Source organism: Echinops telfairi, unplaced genomic scaffold, assembly GCF_000313985.2.
Source record: "Echinops telfairi isolate 266 unplaced genomic scaffold, ASM31398v2 ScPeMD7_655;HRSCAF=1070, whole genome shotgun sequence".
In the NCBI taxonomy this organism is placed as follows: Eukaryota; Metazoa; Chordata; class Mammalia; order Afrosoricida; family Tenrecidae; genus Echinops; species Echinops telfairi.
This window is the reverse complement of record NW_022104553.1, coordinates 34,013,028-34,031,227: the sequence shown is the minus strand read 5'-3', so window position 1 is coordinate 34,031,227 and position 18,200 is coordinate 34,013,028. Positions and strand designations below refer to the sequence as shown.

The 18,200-nt window shown below is 57.7% G+C and overlaps 1 protein-coding gene across 1 annotated transcript; it reads right to left on the bottom strand.

Annotated features, from left to right (window-relative positions):
• Nucleotides 1–10,989: 10,989 nt before the first annotated feature.
• On the bottom strand, nt 10,990–18,154 carry LRFN3 (leucine rich repeat and fibronectin type III domain containing 3). The gene is made up of 3 exons (XM_004715809.2): nt 17,347–18,154; nt 14,722–16,156; nt 10,990–11,611 (listed from the first exon to the last, which is right to left on the bottom strand). The coding sequence occupies exons 2-3, from the start codon at nt 16,140–16,142 to the stop codon at nt 11,146–11,148; spliced, it is 1,887 nt and encodes a 628-aa protein (XP_004715866.1). The 5' UTR covers nt 16,143–16,156; nt 17,347–18,154; the 3' UTR covers nt 10,990–11,145.
• Between the last annotated feature and the right edge of the window lie 46 nt (nt 18,155–18,200).

Here is an 18,200-nt window from a genome sequence, read left to right as displayed (position 1 = left end):
AAGGAAGGAAGGAAGGAAGGAAGGAAGGAAATTTGGAGTCCTGGAGCAGGGCACAATGCCCCCAAGTCCCCAGGACACAAACAACTCCCTAGAAGTACAGACAACTGGTCCTTACTCTTTGAGTCCTGGTGGCATAGGGGTTATGAGTTGGGCTTCTAACCACAAAGTAAGCAGTTCAAAACCACTGGTTGCCCCTCGGGGTTGGCTGTTCAAACCCACCAAAGATTCCAAGGGAGAAAGAGCAGGCAGTCTATTCCAGGGGAGAATTACAGCCTCTGGAACCCCCAGGGGCAGTTCTGCCCTGTCCTATGGGGTCACTGTGAGATGGCATTGGCTTGATGGCAGTGAGTTTGGTTTTCCGTCCTTGCCCTGCAATGTTATGCAAATTTGCCTCCCCTTGGAAACAATTGAACCAATCTCTATTCACAACAGATGCTTCATTGCAGTCATCTTCACTGGCTGCCTGTGCAGCTTTTACATCAAAAGCAAATGCCTCAAAGGCTTTGATCCTTTTGCACTAAAACTCACTGCCACCAAGTGACTTCCAACTCAGGGCGACCCAACTTCACATGGTTTCTGAGGTTGTACATTTTTACAGGAGCACACAGACTCATCTTTCGCCCAAGGAGCGGCTGGTGGGTTTGAACCACTAACCTGGCATTTAGCAGTCCAATGCTTATGTGACAGTATCCCCTCCACAACCAGGCTCCCAAAAATGTCTAAGTTAGACATTGTGGTAGTTACATAATCTGTTGTCAATTTGAGACTGAAGAGTGAAGGGGTGGAGTTTAGTCTGTCAATCAGGTCGCAGCTTGATGACCTCATTTGGAGGCGCTAAGGCGATGAATAGCTCGCTAGAGGTGGGATACATGCTCCATCCCCTTGAGACAGTCCTGCGGATAAGACACATGGAGCTAGAGCCCCTGAGCTGAAGGAGCCACGGGGAGACCCCTGCCAGCGCTGAGATGCTTTCAGAGCTGAGATGCTTCCACCGCCACTGGATCCACAAGACTTTCCACCCACTGGCCTGTGATCCTCCTGCATTTGGCATCATCGCGTGTGTTGCGAGAATCTAAACAGGAATTTATAGATTGGTATCGGACATATGGGCTAATATCAGACTTATGGACTTGATCTGGACTAGGCTGGGATATTTTCTCAATATTCAATTGCTCTTGTATATAAAGCTCTTTCTTATACACATATGAATGTTTCTCCATTTGTTTCTCTAGTCAACCCAGACTAACACAGACATTAAAACAGAAATGCATAAATGGCCTGATGGGAGTCAATCAACTAAATCCTATTGCTTTCTCCCTGGGGCCTTGTTTTTGAACGGACTCAGCCAGTACATCAAGGTGGATCATGGGACATGCATCTATTCCATATCACATTGCATCTTACTACTATTTTGTTGAGCAATATAGATCAGTAGCAACGTGTCTCTCTCTTGATCACTGCCTCAAACCCTTTGTGGAGACAGCAATGTCACCTGTATCTTAGATGGCTCCCTGTTTGTGGGATTATAAAGAGACCTTTCCCCAGCTTTGTCTCCCCCAAAGACATACCAAACATTAGGGGCTTTTTGCCAACATATAGTGGGAGGTCAGATGCTTAGAGACATCCTCCCTGAAGGCAGTCAGTTGCCAGACAGGTAGGGCCCTCTCCCTGCTGTTAAGGACAAAGGGCTACTTCTCCCTGAAGGCTTGTGACCATTAGCTTGGTTCTTGTAAGTGGGGTTTACACCCTACTGATAATGGTTTCTATGGAGATCCAGAGACCAGATCAAACTGGTTCAGAGACATCCAAAGTTAGGCTGCCATCCTGAATCTAGGATCTGCCCATCTTGTCACATGTGTGCCCCCAATCCCTCCTCTTCCTATTGCGTGTATGTCCCTAGATTGTCCCCTCTCATCGCTGTATAACCTATAGTGCAACCCCTTCCTGTGACGTATGTCTTTACCTGTAATTAGTGGGCTTGCACTCCCCACAAAGGTATATTAGGCCTGGGTCAGCAATAAAGAGCTCTCTCTTGGCCTCCCTCCTCTCCCATCTTCTCTCCCCTGTTCCCTTTCCCCTTGTCCTCCTTCCCCTCCCCCTCTCTCCACGTGGACCACCAAGCAGTGCTGAGGTGAGCATTGCTACTATGAAATGTGTCTGCCTCCATTATTTCAATCTCTCTTCTATCTCTCCTGCTCTCTCTGACTTTACTATAATATTTATATATCTCAACTGTACAATTGTGCCTATTGGACCCACTTGTAATTGGTGGGGGGGGCTGCCCCCTTCCCCCACACCTGCTCATTTGGAAGGACTCTTGTTTGGGGTCACATTAATCTTTATGTGGCGCTCACACCCCCAGATAGTCGTGACCCCAGCAGGGGGAGACTTGCTCATTTTGTGGTTTCGATGACACACTGTGTACAGAAAAAGCCAAACACGAGAAATCGCCTTTCACCAGGGAAGCCACTAACGAAGAACTGCCGGCCTCTATTCTGGCTGACCTACAAAGTGTGCTAAAGACACACTTCAGAAAGGATCTTGTTTGTAACCCGAGGATTACGTGTGTGTGTGTGTGTGTGTGTGTGTGTGTGTGTGTGTGTGTGTGTAGTGCTACAGCCTCAGAGGTAAACACTCGCCCCTTCCCAGCAGCTGGGGAGAATTGTGGGTTCACAGTTGCCACCGGCTCAGTGCCCACTCTGGGGTGGTGATGTCACACCTCTAGGGTTCAACTCCTTTCTCGACAAAATGGGTGTTATCAGAAGAGCTTCCCCTGGGGGTGGGGTGAGTACACACATCACATACATACTCTCGCTCAAAACCCAATGCAGGCCCTTCAAGCCCATTCCGACCCACAGCAGCCCCACAGGACAGAGCGGGGCTGCCCCATGGCTTCTGAGACTGCCAATCTTTACCGGCATCCACAGCCTCATCTTTCTCCCTTGAAGTCTCTGGTGGGTTTGAACAGCCAGCCTTGAGGTTAGCGGATGGATGCTGAGAAAGTGATGTGTGCCAAAAAGCAGGGAAAGGGGTAGGGGATGTCAGGGTGAAGGACAGTGCTTTGAAATTGGATGGTGAGGCCGGCCTCCTCAGTAAGAAGATGGTATTTGAGTGGAAGCTTGAAGGAGGTGTGCGAGCAGCCCATGGGGTGTCCCAGGCACAGCCAGAGCAAAGGCCCTGGGGGCAAGAGGAGGACAAAGAGCAAGGGGGTCAATGTGGCTGGAGCACTTTGAGGACCGCCCAAGGTCAGAGGAGGAGATGGGAGGTAGTGGGAGCAGAGCTTGTAGGGCCTCATAAGCCACTTTGCTTTGCTAGTGTGGTAGGAGCCCTGGTGGTGTAGTGGTCATATGCCGGGCTGCAATCCACAAGGTTGGCAGTTCGAAACCACCAGCCGCTCCATGGGAGAAAGATGGGGCTTTCTACTCCCATAGAGAGTGACAGTCTCGGGAACTCGGTATGGACTCAATGGTGAGTGAGGACATGGTCATTGTTTAGCCAGGTGTAAACTGAAGGACGAGGACATCTTCAGGGAAGGGTCAGAGAGCTGGAAACATGGGCCTCAGAAGTGGAGGGACCTAGATGGAGGCCAGGTTGAGAAACAGTAGCTTCATGTTTTGTTGTTTAATAAGGTGTCTAGGATTTTATAGCAGGATTTTTAAACTTACCATTTTGTACCAGGTTCATTTCTGCCTCGGGCCCCTTGCCCCTGCCCTTCTCTCAGCCCCAATGCCCCAAAGACTCACACTCTCACCTTCTATTCCCCGGGAAAGATGCCGTAGTGGAGGGTAGTGCTGCTAACCACAAGGTCAGCAGTTTGAAACTATCGGCTGTCCAAGGGGAGAGAGGAGGCTTTCTACTCCTGTGAAGCATCACTGGGATATTCTAGCGCTACACTGTCCCATTGGCTTTAGCTGGATCGGAATTGACTGGCTGGCCGTGAGTCTGGTTTGGATTGCTGGGAAACCCATCACCTGCCTGACTCCCTTGGGCCTATGAACTACTCACCCATCTCCTGTTGCCCATGGCCAGTGTTTCCACCTGGTGCCCACAGCAGAGGAACGCAGGGCCAACAGGAGCCCCGGTCCATGACAAAGTGCAGCAGTCACCTGGGCCCCTCCCATACCGCCCCGCAGAAGCTGGGGTTTCCCGGACTTTTGGGCTCACGTACACGCTGTCTCGTCTCGGGGCCTGGGGTCCACGGGCGAGAACAGGGCCCAGTGGATGTGGCCCCAACAGCACTGGGGCAGCAGCTGCTCGGATGCGTGGCTGCAGGCCTGGTCTCCCACCTGCAGGCAACTGTGGCCGGCCAGCAGCGCATGGAAGGGCACCAGGCTCCCAGGCTCCTGGGCACCTTGGTTCTCCAGGAATACCCTGATAACATGACAGCGTTGGAAAGCTGCAAACTTGGCAGCAGGGCCTGAGGGAGGCAGGGACAGGGGATGATCCAATCAGGTGGATTCTGAGTCCAGATCCCTGGGGTCCCAAGTCTAATAGTCATTCACCAGCCCCGTGGGCTTGGGCCAGGTACCAACTTTGTTGGGTCCTCCGAAAAATCGGGAAATGGGTGCACTTTCCTGGCAAATCAAGTGGCTTCCTCGACTAATACCAGTCCATCTCAGAAAGTCTCTCTCCCAGAAACACTTGGGCCATTCTATGCCACACAGCCCACACTAACAGCCCCCTTGTCCCAGCTGACCCCCTTGTCTGGGCCTCAAGACGTTTCACTGTAGCCAATTGGTGGACACAGAACTCTGGCTCAGGCCAGTACATCTAGTCTCCTGCCACCAATCCTCGCCAGGGATCATTCACCCGGCAGGAAGCCTAGGAAACCAAGGCACGGTTGGGCAGGCATGAGGGCAGCCCTGGCTGGGCATGGAGGTGAATTCGCTGGGTTGCCTGCCCACTGCAGCATCGGGGCATCTGGAGAAGGTCGAAGGCCCCAGAGCTCACAGAAAAAGGCTGGGTCTCAGCTGCCAGGGCCCGGACTGAGGCCAGGCACACTGGCTGAACATTCATCATCCTGGATGCTCAGGTCTGACCCCCAGCACCCACCCCAGGCCAGCACCCAGAGGAGCAGGCAGCGGATATGCCCATTAGCATTGGCTTCAGCCCGACCTGGTGCCATCCATCTTAATGAGACCTACTTAATGGGAGGGGAGGAGTGGCAGACTAAGAAGACAGAGAGGGGAGGGGAAGGTACAGAGAGTAAAGAGGGTGGGGGTGGGGGAACAGGAGGGAACGTCAATACTAACTCACTGCTATGAGTTAATGCTGACTCATAAGGACCCTATAAAACCGGTTAGAATTGCCCTGTGAGTTTCCGAGACTAAATTTTTACAGGAGTAGAAAGCCTTTCTTTTCTCCTGTGGAGTCACTGGTGGTTTCAAACAGCTGACCTGGAGGTTAACAGCCCAAGGTATAACCCTCTATGCCACCAGGGGCCCTAACACTAGAAGGAGGGAAGGAGTGTTTGATCCAAGAGACTCACAGGTAGATGAAGAGATGGCTAAGGACAATCAGGACTGGGGTCTGACTCACGGCGAGTCTATCGGGCAGAATTGAACTGCTTCTTAGGGTTTCCAAGGCTATCGACCTTTACAGGAGAGAGTCTCATCTTTCTCTTGAGGAGCGGCTGGTGGGTTTGAACAGCCCACCTTGTGGTTAGTAGCTCAATGTGTGACCCGTGATACCACCAGGGCTCCCATGAACACCCCAGGAGGTAAACAGAACAAAACAGGCAGGGAGTCAGTTCCCGGCCCTGGGTCACCGCCCCCCCCATGTGTGTGAATAAAGAGGATGCTCCCCCCAAATGGGCATTTATCCAGCTGTCTCTCGTCGGCTCTGACTTCGCACAGCCCCACGGAGGACAGGGCAGAACGCTGCCTGGCCCTGCTCCTTCCTCACAGTTGCTGTGTCCTTGGCTCCCGAGGGCTGGGATCCCATGGGTCAGCGGCAGAATGGACCCAGAAGAAAGCCCCTTTGTGACTCACTGTCTTGAAACTTGGCAATTTGGGCTTCGTCTCCATCAGCGTCTCCCTCACAGAAGACGACTCCCCATCCCCACTGCTCACCAAAGGCATTCTTTCACCTGCCCTTTTTAACTCCCCCCACCTGGGACAATCTCCAGGTGAAAGTGACGCTCCCATTCGTCTTGTGGCTTCTGGGGCCACCTCGCCTGCTCTCCGGGGTGCCTGTCACCTCAGCACCCATGGCTCCTCAGGGGCTTGCCTGACAGCGGGCCTGCCCACACGGGCCCCTCTTCCTCTGTCCTTTGCTGAGGGTCATGGGTACTCTGAGGCCCCTAGGCAGCAGACAGCCTGGGCTGAGCCCTCCCCTGCCCTCCCTCCTTACTATGCCTCCCCCACCCTCCTCACAGGAACCAGCCGGATCTTTCAACGTCCACACCCCTTCCTCTCCGCCTGCTTTGTCATCTGTCCTGGTGCTCCAGCGCCCAGGGATGGCGTGGGAACTCAGCCTGGCAGCTGGCCACCACTATCCCGTGCTGAGCTCACTCCCCACCACCCACCACCCCCGCCCCATCCCCCCGGTGCACAGGCCCCTGGTCCCCCTTTCTTGGCTGTTGGCAGATGGACCCTCGTTAGAAAGCCCCCTCCTTGCCTGGTTCTAGTCTTCTTCTCTGGCAGGTCTCCTGTCCCTCAGGGCCGGACCTACAAAATGTGTGGGGCCGAGTGCAAAATGGAATGTGGGACCCCTAGCTCAAAAAGCATTTTAAAATTTCCAGATGGGGACAGGGAGAAAGATGGGGCTTTCTACTCCCGTAGAGTTCCAGTCTCAGAAACAGACAGGGGCAGTTCTGCCCTGTTTGATAGGGTCGCTGTGAGTCGGCATCCACTCGATGGCAGTGGGTTTGGTTGGGTTTGGAGATGGGACAACTGGGCTTCCAACCAAGCACACGGTCCTTCTAAGCCTTGGCGCCCTTGGGTGACTACTATCCCTGTGCTCGGGAAATCCTCTTGAACTTTCCCCATCTCCTACCCCAGGCTGAGTCGGGAGTGTCCCCTGGATTCCCAAAGACCCTTGAGCGTCTGCACAAAGATGCCCCTAGTCATTCTGGTCTGTTCGGGCCCCACCCCAGCCAGGCTCACTGTAAAGCTAACGCTTGGTGAGTACCTGTTCTCCCCACTAGATGGAGCTCTGAGAGCAGAGCCGGGCTCCCTCCATCACCCCTCACTTCCCAGCCTCACCAGGAGCCCTCAGCACGGAAGAGAAACATCCTTTGGCGAGAACTCCCGGATCAGATTTCCCCACCTCTGGGTCCATGTGAGGAGCTGCTGCAAAGACCAGCTGAAACCTTCTGTGGGGTCACAGTTGTCCCCAGCCACTCACAGGGTCCCTCTCAGACTTACTCACTGCAGGAGACAGGAATTGGACGGTAAGAGGACCGGGCAAGTCCTGCGTCCTGATCCAGGATCAAACGGCCCCAGCACACTGGAGCTCTGGGCCCTGGGAACCTAGCCTCCGCGGCGTGCCTCCCTCAAAGCCAGTTTTGGGTGGAGGATGGAATGAGGAGCACGCCTTGGGCTCCGGGGCTGGGTGGACTCTGCTGGGCAGTGCCAGTCAAGTTTAACGTTAGCCTTGACTTCTGGATCCGCAGTACCAATGGCCACAGTCAAAGGGTCTCTGGTGAGGGTGGGGGCTAGTCCAGACATTCTTCCAAGGAAGTAACTAACAGGGGCCACCCCCACCCACCCCATGTACCTCCCTCTACCCTCGCACCTTCCAAGCTGCTGCGTGTCCCCCTCAAGCCCTACTTTCCTCTGGGATCAGCCACAGGCTCTGCCATCAGGGAGGACTGTTTGCTCCACTGCTTGCTGCCTGGCACTTGGACCTGGAAACGGCCCTTTATTCCCACGCTGTGGGGAAGTGAGTCCCCCGTGCAGGCCCTGGATCGTTGGCCGTCAGATGCTGGGTACCCACACCGAGAGCAGAGTCTAGTCTCTGCCCCCTCACTGGAGGACCAGGGAGTCTGGCTGCTGGCCACACTGCCTTTCTGTGTAGGGGTGGGAGTTTCAAATCGTGCTGGAATCTAGCCAGTCGAGGCACTGACCTGGTCCAGGGCCTCCCTGCTGCCTGGACCAGTACCGCAGCATGCTCACAGGTTGGCCTGCTTCTCCCTGCTGCCCAGTCTATTCTGCACGTGCAGACAGACCCACTACTGAAGCTTCCCAGAAAACCGAGAACCCTGTTCCCTTCCCCTCACTGCTCTCTGATGGCTTCTCAGGACACCTAATGACATCCAGGTTCCTCCCGGGGCCCACAGGGCCCTGCTTCATCTGGCCCCTTCCTCTTCCTCAGCTCCAATCTTCCATCCCTCTCCCCTCCTCCAGTCCTTACCAGGCCTCCCTCAGCCCCAGGACTTTCCCACATGCTGTCCCCCGGCACAGACTGCCCTTTCCAACCACTGGGAGCTCAGCTGATTCCATCCTTCAGGTCTGTCTCTGGGAAGCCTCCCGCCATCTCTCTCTATTCCAGGGTCTCTCTCCTGCACAGCGCTCCCTGTCACTGCAGACTCACGGCAAGCCCTTGTGTGCTGATTTCCCATTTGCATCCCCACAAGACGGTCGCGCTGTCCAGGGTGGACTCTCCAGCACTTGGCACCTGGCAGACGCACCAATGGAAGATGAGGGTTTCAGGATGGTGTACCTGCCTCCCTCTCAGAACAATCCAGTCACCAAGCCGACTGACTCATGCGACCACGTGGGACAGAGGGCTGCTCCGGAGGCGTTCTGAGATCATACATCTCTACGGGAGCAGAACCACTGACCTTACACTTGACTCACTGACCTTCTACTAGTGGCCTGACATTAGCCCTCTAGGCTGCCAGGTCTCCTTCCTCTCTGGCAACAACTAGTTCTGCTTGTAGTTGGCACTAAGGATCCAGCCTCCCACTCCCTAGGCCCCCTTTCCCAAGACTTATCACTCCATTTTTTCCTGACCCGCGTTCTCAGCCAACAAGAGGGGGAACCTTTATGTTGCTGTGGGTGGACTGGTGCGTCAGACCAGGTCCCGGCGACCCTAGCATTTCCTGGGGCTGATGAGGGATCATTTCCAAGACCCGCGCGTCCCAAGAAAACTGTGGCAGCCCTAGGGTTTGCCATCCCAGGACAATCTGGTGTGGTGTGCACCAGGGCGTGAGAAAGGCCAGGTCCACTTGGACCCCCTCACCAGGCCCCTCACACCAGCACCGCCTCCGCTTCACCTCCTCCAGGCCCACACTTGGAGACCCCAACACCATCCCCGGGTCCCCAAGGAGGCCCAGTGGTTCCTAGGCTCTGGGTCCAGGCCTCCCAAATCTCCAAGATCTGAGAGGGACCTACGGGGTGAAGAGCCAGACCCCTGCCCCGCAGGATCTCAGTGTCTCCACACCCTCTCTCTGCTCTTTGACCTCCTACCCTCAACTCTGCAGAATCCAGCACCTGTGCCAGGGGGCCCCCTGATGCCCCTCAGTCTTTCGATCAAGAAAGGCAACGTGAGGCTGATGTGCCGGGTCTTCTTCCCCCTACCCAACACTGTAGTCCTGGTGGCGGCGTAGTGGTTATGTGGTGGGCTGCTACCCACAAGGTCAGCAGTTCAAAACCACCAGCAGCTCGGAGGGAGAACAATGAGGCTTTCTGCTCCTGCAGACTTACAGTTTCGGAAATCCCCAGGGGCAGTTCTACCCAGACTGTCGCTGAGTTAGGCCAGACCTGATGGTGTGGGTCGAGTGAGCCCTATCACTGGCTGCTCTGGCTAGTCTAGGTTAGGGTTTTCTCTGTCCCATAAGCCTGAAAAACCAGAGGTTGGGTCCCAGGACCCTTCCTAGAGGCTGCCTCATCCACCTTTGCCTCTTCTCATCTCTGCTGACAAGTCCCATTTCTGTTCTCAATCCCAGCCTCAGCTTGGGGTGGGCAGGGGCAACTGTGGCTTCTTAGGTAATATTCTCTGGACATTCTGTGCCCTCCTCACCAGCTCCACCGTGGCCTCAGCCTCTTTTTCCCAAATCAGCCCCCTCCTTGAAAGGTGGTTTCTACACTCACTCCCCTAGTCAGAGCCTGGGGTCTCACCCTGGATGCCTCTGGACCCCAAGGCCCTTCAGGCCACAGCCCACAGTTTCTCTCTGGCTCTGAATTGCTCTGATCTCCCTTTCTGGGCTGCCTGCCTTTCCTCAGCCAGAACTCTTTCTCACCTACCAGCCTCATTCTCCTGGACCCAACTTCCCTCTACCTGCCCAAAGTCCGCCCCCTGCCACGCCCATTGTCTTCCATTACATTAATGGCCTGTTGTCCAGCTGCTGGCTTCAGAGTATGCCTCCCTCCCACCCACCCGCCCGTCCTTTCCTCCGTGCTTCTCCCTGGGCTCCAGCTTCAGTCCACCCTCCTCTCGGCGACTACAGGGAGCTGCCTAAACCCTGAAGACCAAGTCTGATCCGGTCCTTGCCTGGCAGACAAGCCATCAAGGCTCCGCAGTGCCGTCAGGTCAGGGACAGGGTCCTTCCCTTCTCCCCCCACTGGGAGTCCTGGCTCCACCTATCACCTCATCTCACCTTCCCCAAAGCACCCCAAGGGCAGGGACCTCATGCCCTGCAGTAGCTTTCCCCTGCTGCTTGTCCAATGATCTCCTTCAGGAATCTTGTCTCTTCCTCCAGGAAGCCCTCCTGGACTGCACCCTAGGCTGAGGCAGGCGCCTCCTCTGGGCTCCCACAGTCCTCTCGGCTCTCCTCAGCCCAGCACTGGTGGTCCTGGAGGTCATTTTCTGGGCACACCTTTGCCTGCCCCCTGGACTCTCAGTCCACCGAGGGCAGGGCTGCAGGCCGTCTGGGTCATGGGAGCAATACCCAACACAGGCCCACCCAGAGCCATCCCATCCACCTCTCAGAACACCGTGGGGGGAGTCGAGCCCTCCTCCGAGAGGACACTCCTCCGCTCCAGACACCCAAGCAAGCCCTCCACCCCCCACAGATGGAGACACCGGCGAGGGCCCAGCCCAAGCTTAGAAAAATAGGACTTTCTTGTCGTGACCTGGTACCCCTGACACCCTCCCCATCAGAGTTTTAAAAACCATGAGCAATTTGGTGAGTCCGTGGCCAGGCCCATGGTGGGCTGGGGTCCTGGTGCTCCTGGGGGCCAGGAGGGCCATGGAGGTGGGCTAGGGCCCCACAGGTTCGTGGCTGGGTCCCCAGGGCTCACAGTCTAGCTGCACCACGGTATGCGCTCGGGGCCCTGAGGGCTCGGGGGCTGGCAGGGCTGCCGTGGGACCCAGGGTGCCATTGGTCTGGGAGCAAACGCTGCTGACGGGGGCGGAAGCCTTGGCCTTGCCGGGGGGCTGGCCCCCGTGCACCTTGTAGCGCATCAGCAGCACGAAGATGAAGACCAGGACAGAGGCCACGATGACCCCACCCAGCGCGATGATCATCCTGCCGCCCAGGAAGGGCGCGTGCGGGGCCCCGCACGGCCGCAGCGCCGGCTCCGTGGAGAAGCGGGCACAGCCCACTGGCCGCGTGGCCGTCAGCCCCGTGGCGCCGTCCTCAAAGACTGCCAGCACGCACAGGTCGTAGGAACGGTCGGAGGCCAGGTCCGTCAGCAGGAAGGAGCGGCTGTCTGCCGGGATCATCCTGGGGGCAGGCAGAGAGAAGGGTCAGACCCTGCTCTCAGCCTCAGGTCACCTGTCACATTTCCCTCCAGTCCAGTGAGTCCCCTCTAACTACTCCCCACCCCCACCCAAGTTCCCTTTGGTCTGACACTCATTCGACTCCTGGTCTGTTTCCCTGGTGAGGTCTATTCGCCACACGAGCTCTGACCCACCATCTCAGTGCCCTTGCACCCGCCACCCAAGACCCTCTTTGACTACGCATGCTAACCTGCTGCCTGAGTTCCCTCGGGGCCAGCCACCCACTTCCCCTCTAGCCTCATACCATGTTGTACCCCACAGCCTTCTTGCCACCCCCCCTCCCATATGCTTCCTCTCTGCTTCTCTGCTGCCTGCAGTCCGGCCATGTGCTTGCCCCCCTCTCCCCACGTTCTCTCCTGCTCTTCTGCCAGGCATGTCTCCAGTTCCCTGCCCCAATTTCTAGTCACTTTGTGTGAACCGAATGTCCCATTTCCTTCTGCTGCTCATTCAGTAGCGCTCGAATCCCACCTGCCAATCATCCTCCAGACCCTCACCCCATTTCCCTCTGGCTCCTGCGGGACTGCTCTCCAGTGTGTGCCCAGTCTCCCTTTCCGGCTGCCTGCCTTTCCTCTCTCACCTACCAGCCTCATTCTCCTAGACCCAACTTCCCCCTAACCTGTCCTAACTCCCCCTCCCCCCGCCCCCCCCATTGCATCAATGGCCTGTCCTCCAGCGAATCCTATCACAGATGGCCTTTCCGTTAAATTCACCGTTACCTCAATCAGCCGTTGATTTCTTTCCCTCCTTGTTGCCTGAGTTCCCCCCCCCCTCCCGTTCTATCATCTGACTCCTTCTCTCTGCTAATTGGTTTATACTTACCCTTCCCCATCCCATTTTCTTTCACCCTTCCCACCCAATTCCCCTGCCTTCCCTTTCGGTAGCAGGGCTCTCTGACTCCCCCACCTCTTCCTGGGCTGCTTGAAGGAGGAAGGTGCAGGGGACCCTGTGGCTGTGGGAGGACACTGTCCAGTAAAACATGGGTCTCATCGACCCCTGCTGGGGAAGGGGGGCTGCACGTGAGTGATGGTCGGGCGAGGTTCCCACCTGGAAGTGACTGAATGCTGTCGTCTCAGAAAGGGAGTGGGGTGAGCCTGTTGGGTCTGTGATGAGCTCTCGGGGTGTGGGCCTTGGGGAGGGAAGGAGGTGCTGACCACAGTCGCCTCCCAGAGGTCCAGACCTCTGCAGCCGGCAGTGGGGCAGGAAGTGGTCCAGAGCTGTCTGGGCAGAGTCCGACCTTAGTCAGAAGTACCGGCAGCCACCTCTACTGACCACACGGTGCCAAGGCAGAGGCACCAAATGCCCTGCGGCTCAGGAGTGCACATTGTAGTGACCGGCCTCGTAAAAGCGTGCGAACCCCAAGCTTAAGAGTCCGCCACAAAGGGAGGGGAGCAGGCAGTCCCCAAGACTTGCTCAATGAGTATCCTGCTCATCTGGTGGGTGGGCCTCGGACCCTGTATTTGCGTTCCTGGAGCCCAGTGGTGTCGCGGGGGACACATGGGGCTGCCAACCACCAGGCCAGCAGTTGGACACCACCAGCCGCTCTGCGGGAGCAGGGTGAGGCTCTCTACTCCCGTCCTGGGCGACAATCTCAGAAAGCCACCCCTGTGTCCTAGGACGCTGCAGGGTCACCAGGCGTCCGAATCAACTGCAAGGCGGTGAGTGAGGAGGGGGTCTTTGTTTTCGCTTTTCGACGTTCAAATTCCAAACACGCGGGACACAGGCCGGAAGCCTGATGGCTTCCTAACCTCCTCCCTCAATTTGCTTTGTAAGGGGCTGCTCTTGCTCCTCTCACTTGTCCCAGGGTCCCCACACCCTCCTGCCTCAGCGCCTGCTGCCTGGCTGGTCCTGGGTCCTGTGGTGCCGAGACGGTTCTGAGTCACAGCAGCACAGCACACCACACAACAGAACACTGCCCAGTCCTCTCCCATCCTCACAATCCCTGCTGTGGCTCAGCCCCATCCCCTGGAAAAGGTGGCTTCTCAGCACCCCCATTGCTACTTTGCCACCTGTGCCTTTACTTTGTCCCCTTGGGCTCTCTGGACCCTTGCTGGCGGGGTCCCCTGTGCTTTGTGCTTCCTTTCCCTTTGAGGTCTGCTGCCATTATCTTTGTCGCCTTCTTGCGCCTCACCCATGCGGCCGGCAAGGTGCCCTGGTGGCCGGCTGGTTACACTCTGGGCTCCAACCCACAAGTTAGCGGTTCAAAAAGGCGAGTCTCGGGAATGCACAGGGGCGGTTCTACCCTGGCCTGGAGGGTCACGACGAATCGGCACCGACTCCGATGCAAGCGGCAGCAAAAAAGAGGCAGGCCCTGGACGAGATGGGTGGACGGACACCGTGGCTGCAACGCCCACCGGGCGCGGGCATGAGAACCATCGTGAGGATGGAGCTGCCGCGTGGTGCTCGGTTCTGGTGCACATGGGATCGCTAGGAGTCGGCACTGTCTTGATAGCAACTCACAGCAACACCATGCAGCCGGATGGCTTTGCTCATTCTTGGTTGATAAAAACGCACAGCCACCGACTGATTGTGGGCCCAGGAGACAGGGCAGAACTGCTCCTGTGAATTCCTGAGATTGCAACTGGTTATGGGAGTAGAAAGTGCCATCTTCCTCCCTTGGAGCAGCTGGTGGTTTCGAACTGTGGGACTTCCGAGTCGCAGCCCAATGTGTAACCACTTCCTACTGCTACACACACACACACACACACACACACACACACACACAGTCTCTCCCCCACACTGAGCCTGTACACCTACTGCTACACACACACACACACACACACACACACACACACACACACACACACAGATATTTTAGCCTGGGAGCCCATGTTTTGACATTTGCTGCAGCATTTCTTTTGCCCTTGTTGCCTGAGTTCATTTTACCACCTGCAGCTGGGCCTCATCTGTCCAATGGCTGTCACCCTTGCATTCTGACTTGGGGTCTAGCCTGAAGCTGGCTTTTGAGCCGTGGTGCACCCTAGGGCACTAGTTAGCACCTGTGCTGGCCGCCCCCCACCCCCCTGCCCCAGGTCCCATGCCACCTGGCCCATGCACCTGTAGACCAGGATGTCATCGGCGGAGCTGTTATACTGGATCTGGTACATGCGGATGCCTGGGATCGGACGCTGGTCCGGCCACTGGACGAGGGCAGCTGTGGCCCCATGCTCAGTCACCTGGACTCCAGGGTCGGCAGGGGTGCCTGGGTCAGCTGCCTTGGCTGAAGCTGAGGCTGAGGCGGCAGAGGGCGGGGTGAGGGCATCAGGGTCCCCGTCCCGCGGGGGGTCACAGCTGGTGCTGTTGGCCAGCTGGGGGGGTGGCGGGGGTCCCACGGTCAGCTCCACTGCTGCCGTGGCCTCGCCGGCAGCGTTGGCCGCGATGCAGGTGAAGGTGCCGCCATCACCGGGCTCTGTGACCAGCAGCTCCAGCGTCCCGTTGGGGAAGGCGCGTGCCCGGCTCGTGTTGCCCAGCAACCGGCCTTGGGGTGACACCCAACGCACCCGGGGCTCGGGGTCCCCCACGGCCCGGCAGCGCAGGGTGGCAGACCGACCGGCCGGCACGGCCAGGGGCGGCGAGCGGTGCGTCACCACGGGCGGCTCGCACACGAACTCGTCCTCGCCCACAGCCCAGAAGTAGCGGCCGCCCAGCGCGGGGGGCGAGGCGCACGCCTCCAGGTCGTCCTCGCGGGCCAGGCGCCGCAGCCACACCAGCTCACAGTTGCAGTGCAGCGGGTTCCCGCCGAAGGCCAGCACCAAGGCGGAGGCGGGCGAGCCGCGGGGCCGGGCCAGCAGCGGCAGGCGGGAGAAGAGTGGGTCGGGGGGGATGGTGGTCAGGCGGTTGGAGGTCATGTCCAGCCGGGCCAGCTTGTGAAGGCGAGAGAAGGCGCCGGCGGGCACGGAGGCCAGCAGGTTGTGGTCCAGGCCCAGCGTGTTGACATTGCCCAGGCGGCCCAGGGCCTCCCAGGGCAGTTGCTCCAGGTTGTTGTAGGACAGGTCGAGGTCCTCCAGCGTCTCGGCGCAGTCCTCCAGGGCCCCGGCCGCCAGGGCTGCCAGCTGATTGTTACTAAGGATGAGGTGGCGCAAGTTGACCAGGCCGCGCAGCTGCCCCTCGCTCAGGGCGGTCAGCCGGTTGCCATCGAGATGCAGGGCGCGCAGGGCACGCAGGTCGGCGAAGGCGCCGGTGGCCACGTGGCGGATGGTGTTCCGAGATAAGCTCAGGTGCAGCAGGCCCGTCATGTTGGCCAGGTCGCGGCGGCGCACGGCGGCGATGAAGTTGTCTGCCAGGCGCAGCTCCGCGGCCCGGCGGTCCAGCGTGGGCGGCACAAACAGGAGGCCAGCCCCTGGGCACAGCACGCTCAGGGGCAGTGACTGGGTCTGGCAGCGGCAGCGGCGAGGACATGGGCTGGCGGTGGCCGGCTGGGGTGGAGATGAGGCGGGGGCTAGTGGCAGCAGGCAGAGGAGCAAGTGGAGGACGGCCATTGCGGGCAGGCAGCCTGAGGGGTAGGGGAGAGGCATTAGGGCGGGCGGAGGCTGGAGCAGGGGCACCTGAGGGAATCTGGGCAATCAGAGACACCCCCACAGCCCACCATCCCCCAGAAACTCATAGGGGCCTGAGGCCAAGACAGTCAAAACCAGTCAGAGACAGAGGTGGCTAGCCAAGATCCAATGCCAATGAAGATGGCCAGAGTGTTGACAGAGTCTCATGGGTGGTCAGAGGGCAGAAGAAATGAAATCAGGTGGGCCTAGGGAAGGGGGGCATTAGAAGTGGTCAAAGAGGGTCAGTGAATGGGAGGGTAGGTCAGGATGGGTAGAAGATTAAAAAACAGGGCTTAGAGGTGGCCACAGAGAGGGCGTCCAAGGGGGCAGTTACCGCAGTCGAGATGGTTAGAAGCTGGATGGTTAGAGATGGTTAGATGTGGTCAAACATGACCGGGGAGGAGAGGAGATTACAGAGATGATCGAGGATGGCCAGAGAGAGACGTGGTAGAAGGAGGGAGAAGAGGTGGTCAGAGAGATGGGGGAAAGGCCAGAGACGGCAGAGATCATGAGACCAGGACAGCTGGGTGATGGGTGAGCAGACAGGTGATCGGAGAACGGAAAGGTGGCCAGAGGTGTCAGAGCACCGGTGATCAGGAAAGAGGGGATTGGTGGTTAGTAAAAGCCAGAGCCGAGGAGGTGGCAGTGGACGGGGAGTTAGGATCAGGGGATGGGATGAAGTCATGAGCGGGAAGAATAGTGGACAGAGAGGTCAGTGATGGTTAGAGGGCAGTGGTAGACGGGAGGCTGGAGAGAGGAGCTGTGGACAAGGGTGTCAGAGAGGATCAGAGAGAGGAGAGGCAGATGGAGATGGCCATGGAGCGGTGAGGTGGAGAAAGGAAACTGGGGAGAGACGTGATGGACCGGTGAGCTGGCTTGGGATGGTCCGAAAGCAGTCAAAGGACGGGGGAGAGGGGCATCAGTGACCTGGAAACACCACCAACCTGGGAAAAGGCCAGAGTTTGGGGGGGGGGGTGGTGCTGTGTCCATAGTATTTGGAGCAGCAGTTGGAGGCAGGCCTGCGGAGGATGTGTTACCTGAGGACACCCAGGGTTCCAAGAGGGCTCTGGGGTCACCTACCTCTACCCCAAGTCACGCATCCACTCCCAAGCCCCTCCCTGCCACAGGGGTCTCCCAGTAGCCTTACCTGAGCAGGAAGCCGCCTCAGGAAGCCGAGTCCTCTAAGCAGAGCACCGGAGGGGAGGGCTGGTCATGCCTTGACTGTCCCCAGGACCTGTGGGGAGGGGGTTGTCCACTGTGCCTCCGCTCAGTTCTGCAGCCACGGAAAGGGGTCCCAGACTCCCAAACAGTGGGCTCTCGGGTCCAATTTTGGACACTCAGGCCCTAGTCTGGGTTGTGCAGGGTAGGTCTGCCCAGCTCCAGTCTCAGACAGCAAACAGCCCAATGGGAAGTGTAGGGTCTGAGTCCCAAGCCCAGAGTTCTAATACTGAGGTTCTAGGTTCAGCTATTGGGGTGCTGAGGCAAGATCTAGAGGTTTTTAAACCCCAGCGTTTAAGTCTTCAGCAAAGACTTCAGGTCCAAATTCAGGTTCAGACCCCTTGGGATCCCACAAGTCAGATCTGAGAATTTGAGGCCTAAACCCCTGGGTGTGGGTGCCAATTAGCAGGCTCCAAGGTAGAGATTCGAGAATCCTGTCCCAGGCATAGAATTCAGAGTTCAGTTTCAGACCTGGGGGTTTAGATGTGAAATCTCGAGGGGTAGGTTCCAAATACTGGGGATCAGGTTTCACAGATTGGGATTCAGATTCCAAATCTTAGGGTCCCAGGAACCAGCTCTTGGGATTCCAGTCTCAGTTTTTGGAGTCAGGGTTCCAGGTCTTCGGGTCCCACTGCCGGATCTCTGGGTGTTGCCCCCAGATCAGGGTCCCATGCCCTGGTTTCCTGATCGCTGGATCCAATCTCGGGGTTCAGGCCCTCGATGTTGGGGTGCAGGCGCCGGGTCGGGGCGGTGGCCTCCCGGCCTGCTTGCCAGGCGCTGCGG